Source organism: Arvicanthis niloticus, chromosome 15, assembly GCF_011762505.2.
Source record: "Arvicanthis niloticus isolate mArvNil1 chromosome 15, mArvNil1.pat.X, whole genome shotgun sequence".
Lineage (NCBI taxonomy): Eukaryota > Metazoa > Chordata > Mammalia > Rodentia > Muridae > Arvicanthis > Arvicanthis niloticus.
The window spans coordinates 25,115,390-25,122,838 of NC_047672.1; the positions used below are offsets into that span (position 1 = coordinate 25,115,390).

General features: G+C 45.0%; 1 protein-coding gene across 6 annotated transcripts in view; it reads right to left on the reverse strand.

The window, feature by feature from the left end:
* The window catches only part of Ubn2 (ubinuclein 2), a 93,294-nt gene extending 86,372 nt beyond the window's left edge, over positions 1-6,922 (reverse strand). For all 6 annotated transcript variants that reach the window (XM_076913530.1, XM_076913527.1, XM_034519121.2 and 3 more), the window contains exon 1: positions 4,472-6,922. In XM_076913530.1, coding sequence (XP_076769645.1) covers positions 4,472-4,897 — 426 coding nt within the window. In that variant the 5' untranslated portion in view covers positions 4,898-6,922. The remainder of the gene's footprint in view (positions 1-4,471) is intronic.
* Positions 6,923-7,449: the final 527 nt, after the last annotated feature.

Genomic DNA, 7,449 nt, shown 5'->3' on the forward strand with positions numbered 1-7,449 from the left:
GGGCAAAGAACTGAATTTGGAACTAAGGCACTTCATCCTAAATATAAAGAATGACACAGAAAACATGACAGGGAAACATGGACAGGATGAAGGCAGAAGGGTTCATCCTCAAGGTACATCAGAATAAAGAAAGACCTCTTAAGATTTTTAAGTAGTGGATTTTAGAATCAAAATTTAAATGTAATAATAAATATCTACAGACTTTCTTATCCTAATTGGCATTATGAATGAAAAACACAAAACAAGTCAAGGGGAAACAAACTAGCAAAATAAGACTGGCAGGGAAAGTAAGCATTAGACGGGGTACAGCAGTCATCTGAAGCTAGTGGAACTGACTGAGGAAATCAGCATGTTCCCTCCCATCACTGTGTAGCCCAAATATTAGGTCCTTATTCTGAGGGGGACTTTTACTGAACCCAGAGCCTTTCACATGCTAATCAAAAGCTCTACCACTAAGCTTTACCTTCAACCCAGCCTGACTCATTTATTTATTCATATATATATACACACACATACACACACATATATATAACTCATATATATGTATTTATATATATAACTCATACATATACATATATGTATGTATATATATGCACAAATATTTATATTATTTTAACTAAGAATCACCTTAAAATATTCTAAATTTGTTTTCAAGACAGGATTTCACTACACAGCCTCAAAGTCACAATCCTGCCTTAGTATGCTGATACAAAGAGTATTACCATGCCCAGCCTGTTCTAAAATATTTTGTGCACTTAATAAGGGCATCAAAATCTATCTCTTGTTTACATATGCTCTATAAAATTAAAACAGACTCACTTCTTTACAGTTAAGAATAATTGTTAGCAATCCCAGTATTTAGTAAGGCTGAGGTACAAAGTCTGACAGAAATTTGAGGCCAACCTGGGCTACACAGTGAGACCTTCATTTAAAGCAACAAATACCCACAAAGAACCATCTCTTTCCCCAATAAAAACTCAAGAAGAATCTCCGACACTCAGAGGAAACAAATTTCAAGTTATCAGCTACCTATGTGTGATATCAATGCGATGATTCTGTCCTTTGAGCCTAGCAGCACAGTCAAGTCCTTTACAGGTTTTATCCAACATATACAAAGGAATACCAGAGTTCTGTAACTGTGCAGGCATCACCACTGTTATCATGGTTTTTCTCTTACCAGAAACATTTAATTCATTTTGTTCTTAAATGGGTACTCAGGTTATCTGATTTCTTGGTTTGCTAAGAACTGAACTTTTTTCTTATGTATTTGTCAAGTCCAAAACATGCTTTATAATGCACTATTGCTGGCAATGGGGAACACATCTTTCAGGGCAGGGATGACTCCAATGTCTCAGGCAGCTCCTGAACCACAGTTATGGCACCAATACCACAAAGAAAAAAACAAATCAAAAGGCTGACCTTTTGATTTAATTATTTAATTATATTTAATTATAGTAACACAAAATTAAAGTTACTTTGAAAAATAAATTAATCTGAACCAGTCTTGGTGGTACAGGACTGTAATCCCAGCTACTCAGAAATCTGAAACAACAACATCACGAATTCAAAAGGCTGCAGTGTGATCTTGCTAGTTAGAGTTAGCCAAAATATACTTTTCCTCATAAATACAACAGTATATATCTGTTAATTGAGATTGCACACTTCATTTAGCAGGTAGGAAGGGGCTTATTTAAATGTACCGCAGTGCAGATGGCACTTACACAGACTGTTTTACACAGCCCAACTTTCAGTTGACAAATCTTGTTCACTGACATACAGCTATTTAAAAGTTGAGATTTCTTTTTCTAATTTATTTGACTTAGCCTACTAAGGTACACTATTTAATTATAGTAACACAAAATTAAAGTTACTTTGAAAAATAAATTAATCTGAACCAGTCTTGGTGGTACAGGACTGTAATCCCAGCTACTCAGAAATCTGAAACAACAAGATCACGAATTCAAGGCCAATATGGGCTACAAATTAATTCATGGCCAGCCTGACCAACTTAAAATTATCTTGTCTCAAAAACAAAGGAGGGAATGTACTTGGAGTCATGTCAATAATATGGCATATCCCTGGCCTGGCATGTTCAAGACCCTTGGCTTCATTCTGGCATTAAAAAAAGAACAGACTTCCCAAAGGAGGACATTTTGGGATCACCACTTTCCAGACACTCTCCAGTTGGTCACTCTCCTAGGCTGTCTTTATGGAACCATCATAATCCAATTAAAGAAGTGTATTTTACACATTCTTAAATAATAAACATGGGACTAATCATTGGAAAATGTGGCCACTTTTCCTACAAAAGTATACCATATTAAAAAACAATAAATTCTTTTGTGGAATTACAAAGAAAAGATATATGGTTGAATATATGAGAAAATGCCAATAAATCCCTAAATTGATAGTATCTATGAAGCAAACATAAAAATTAAACCTAATTCATATGTCCCATAGAATATAAAAGTATAGCCATGTGCCAAACATTGCTTTTAAGGTCAAGGAAAGATCACATACACAACAGTAAATACCCCAGAGCCTATATAGCAGGTTAAATTTAAGTATGATATAGCTAAAAACAGATTAAAACACCTAGGTTAGCCTGGCAGGAAAGTGCACACCTTTGACCCCAGAGCTCAGGAGGCAGAGGGATCTGAGTTGAAGACCTGGTCTACAAAGTGAATTCCAGGACAGCTGGGGCTACACAAATCCTGTTTCAAAACAAAACATCTAGGTTAGTATAGATAGGGACTTCCTATATATTTGCACAACGACAAAACACTAACTAGCATTATGTATTTTTACCTAAAAATGGCTTTTGTCATGCTGTTTTATTATACTTATTTGTGTGTATGTGTACAAACTGCAGAAGATGGTTCTCTCCTTCTACCATGTGGATACTGGGGATGGAACTCAGGTCTTTAGGCTTGGCAGCAAGTGCCTTTACCTGCCAAGCCATTTTGTCACCCAATTTTTGATTTTTTGAAGCAGGTTCTCATTATGCTGCCTGAATTCTCCATCTTCCACCCCAGCCTCCAGCGTGCTGAGGTCACAGACTAGCATTCACAGCTACAAAATGTTTTGCATCTGTAACTTAGGCAAATTGTAAAAATTGTACACCTACTTATATTAGCAAATCAAGGGTAAGTTTTTCTTTTTTTGGAAAATGCTCCAATTTAATAGACAAAAAAATGACATTCATATTATAAAAACAAAGAGTTATGAATGGAGTCCACAGGAGAAAATATTATGTGGAAGTAACCAAAATGGTCTCTATCCCTAAAAATTCAATTTCTCTGAAAACATTTAGTAATGATGGCCACACAATACTTGTAACTAGCCATCAAAGGATTATCTGCCACAAAATGAACACAGACTAATGATATTATTCAATGTGAGACTTCTGACTAAAGAGTAATCCACTGCAACAACAAAGATAGTTGAAAGGAACTATACATTCTGGAGGAGAAAGCCCAGCCTAAGAAAGAGCATAGTCGCTAAACAAGAAGGCAATGTCTGTCTGCCTGCCTCTGTCTCTCCCATCTCCCCCTTCTAAAGATCACCAACCACCAACCCACAACAATAAAAATTACAATCACCGACAAACCGCTGTCCTAATCCCATTGTTCACCGGTTCCCTCAAGAGCATACCGATGTATTTTCCTAAGTTTTTTTTTTTTTTTTTTTTAATTCAAAGCGAATGTTTTTTCCGTAGTTCTCCAGAAAACTACAACTGACAAATGCTCCCAATTCGAACTAATGAGAACCACTCAAATAATATGACTGGGCAACCACCGAATAAGATGGGAGACCTTTCCATTCAAAGACAATATGCACAAACTCAATACACACACGCGCGTGCACAAAGCTAACAATATTTACCAACACAAGTGCAACCACATTACGAATCCACTTTTTCATTCCTAACGTAGAATCATTAGTTTCTGAAAACGTTTAATTTCTCTTATATCCCTTCAATCAAGGAAAATAAACCACCCGGCCACGAGCCCATCTCAGCAGCCCTGGCGCACGGTATAGCTGGGTTGAGGAAGGGTGAAGACGAGCCGAGAAGGGGGGTCACACAATCTCTCCGCTTCAGACCGGGGGGCGTGTCCCCCCAAGGTTTTTTTTTTTTTTTTTTTTTTTTTTCCGCTTCCCTTCTACCGGAACGACAGATTGAAGTGCCACAAGAAGCTAGCCGCCCGGCTCTCGCAGGGCCTCGGGATTTGGTGTGGGGAACAGAAAGGAAAAGGAGGAAAAAGCTGAGGTTTCGAAAGGTGCACAGGAAAACCGGCTCGGCGCGGTGTGCAGGGGACAGCCTCGGCCACCCAGGTGGGCCGAGCCGCGCAGCTCCCGCCCCGTCTAGCCGCCCGGCCCCCGCCACCCCACCCCCGGGGCGAGCGAAGTGCAGAGCAGCCCGGGCAGGCGGCGGGTCCGGAGGCGCCCGGGAGGGAGGGACCCTCTGTACCCGTTGTTCTCCGCACAGCAGCAGCTCCGGGTAGCTGAACTCCACGCAGCTTTCGTCCGTGGGGTCCTTGAGCACCAGCTCCAGGCGAACCGTCTCCTTCGGCGGTCGCGGCGGCGGCTCCGCTCGGGAAGCCGACTCCCGCGGAGGGGGAGTCTGCAGGGGCAGCGGCGGCGGCGGCGGCTCGGGCCGCGGGGGCTCGCGCTGCAGCGCCATGGGCGGCTCGGCGCGGCTGACCTCGCGCTGGGGGAGCGGCTTGTCGCGCGCCGGGGGCTGCGCGTCAGCGCGGGGGGCCGGCTCCGCCCGGGCCGGCTCGCCGTACGGCTGCGGCTCCAGTCGGGGGGGCTCGCGCTCCGCGCCCGCGAAGTCGGCCTCGCGCCGCCTCACCGGTGACAGGCTAATGAACGCGACTCTGCGCGGCTCCGCCATCCCCACTGTTCTGGCCCTCGGCGTTCGCTCGAGCCGGCTCTCGCCTCGACGCCGCGCGGCGTGCCTGCCCGCCTTTCCTTCTGCTCTCCGTCACTTTTCTTCCCTCCAGCACCCTCAGCTGTCCCCGCGGACGCCACCGTGAGTGCGGACCGGGTCCCTGTCTCCGCTACTACGTTCTGATGGGCTCCACCGCCATCGCCAGGGTCGCCGCAGCCGCCATGTTGGATCCCCCACATAAATAGAAGCAGGCCGCTGAGCGGGCGCATGCGCACACTAGAGACGCTCGCGTCCACAGTCGTGGCTGTTGCTCAGTTTTCCTCTTTTTCCTCTCAACAGTCTGGAGGCCAGACAGCTCGGAGGAAGTGACGTCACAGATAGACCTGTCTCCGTGGCAACGGGGACGCTATCTCTGCTTTGGTTTCAAAGGAGGGGTTTGGGGTTCCCGGAGTGATTTCCTCCTCTCGCCCGGAAACCGAGGCGCGCTCGCGGATCCCTTAGGGTGAGCGTCGCGATGTGCCTGGGACCGACCCAGTCATGGCGCCGGGTCCCGCCCGACGTTGGCCTCTGGCTCTCGTCGCCCGGGAACGGGGCTGTCAGCTGAAGATTCCAGGCGGACCCAGGAATGGGGTGGGGGGCTCGCGTCCCGGCTGCCGGGCTTGCTGGGCCGTTGCCCGGTCACCTGAGGTGTCCAGCGTAGAAAAGCGAAGACTCGATTCTATCCAGACCCCTCCCGAAAGCGCCACGCTGCCTCCTACACTTCTCCCTAGCCGCTTTGCGCATGGCGGCGAGACGCTCAGTGACGCGCCTCAGTTGGGAAATTGGACTGGCAAACGAACAGTTCTTGAAGACTTGAACGTCTTGGCAGCGTTTGGTGTTATTTTAGGGGACGTGCTCTCAGGGAAAAAAAAAAATTCACGGCTCATTTCTGAGTGGGAAGGAGCGTTGCTTAGGTTTCGCTGGAGCACCCGTGGGAAACGTACTGGAATTCAGATTTTAACGGACATGAATTACTGGCCCTTTTAATCTATTCAGTAGAAAGTGAATTTGAAAGCTCCCTTTCCGCATCTTCAAGGAAACCCAAGCTTGTTAATTCCATTAACTATATTAGAGGTTGAAGAGCTGAGTCAAAGAGACGTCACAGACATTTTTAATTGCTCTTCTATTCCTTAGCAAAGGTATACCAAATGGTGATGGAATGTTCATCCCAAAAGGTCCTGCTAGCTCCAAGCCAGGTGTGGAGACGCACACCTTTAAGTCTCAGGAAGATACAGGCTGAGACTGTATTTCAACATGGTCCACATAAACAACTCCAGGTCAGCTAGCACTTCTTAATGGAAGTGGTGGCACTCTGGAGAGCCAGGTAGATCTCTATGAGTTCAAGGCCAGCCTGGTCTACTTAGTGACTTCTAAGCTAGCCAGAGCTACATAGTTGAGACCTTGTCTGAAAAAACTAGCAACAAGGGAAAAAAAAACAGAGGAAGATGATTTTTTTTTTCTTTAAAATGCTGCAATATTTCCTTGACACTATATTTGACCTCCAACATTCCTTTCAGTACTCCACATTCTGATTGGGGTCTCCTATTTTGGACTGAAGTGACCTTTCTGCCCGTAGACTCTGTTTCTGCCATCAACAGGGCAATTAATGTTTCTGGAACACTTTTTGTTTATCATCCTCTATCCAATCTCCAACTGACTAAGTATACCCGTGTTCAGTTTCTGCAATTTATCCCAGAAATAATAGTCTGTCTGTCCTCCAGCCAAGCTCTTCTGTAGGTAACATGTCATACAACATTATCTAGTGCCTTCCAAATACTTTGAACATCAATCCACAGGGAGAAGTAGATGCTAATCGGTGGTGTAAACTACTCAAATCAGCACTTGAGAGGCAGAGGCAGGGCCGGGCGGTGGTGGCAGCGCACGCCTTTAATCCCAGCACTTGGGAGGCAGAGGCAGGTGGATTTCTGAGTTGGAGGCCAGCCTGGTCTACAGAGTGAGTTCCAGGACAGCCAGGACACATAGAAACCCTGTCTCAAAAAAAACCAAAAAAAACAAAACAAAAAAAAAAAAAAAACAAAAAAAAAAAAATGTTTTGCCGGGCGGGGCAGTGGCGCACGCCTTTAATCGCAGCACTTGGGAGGCAGAGGCAAGTGGATTTCTGAGTTCGAGGCCAGCCTGGTTTACAGAGTGAGTTCCAGGACACCCAGGGCTATACAGAGAAACCTTGTCTCGAAAAAAACAAAAACAAACAAAAAAACAAAACAACAACAAAAAAACCCCAGAGGCAGAGGCAGGTGGATCTCTATGAAATCGAGTCCACCCTGGTCTACAGAGTGAGTTCCAGGACAGCCAGAGCTATGTAGTGAGACACTGTCTGGAAAAAACAAAACAAGAAAAAAGTGGTTTCTCCAGTGTATACACACCCACCCACCCATGAAATTTAATCTATCTTACTAAGATAATGTAGTATAGAGTAAAAACAAAGTTGGAGGTCAAAGTACAACTGTGGCGTCTATTCTCTCCTTCTAGGTGGCCAGGCTTATAGAGCAAGTGCC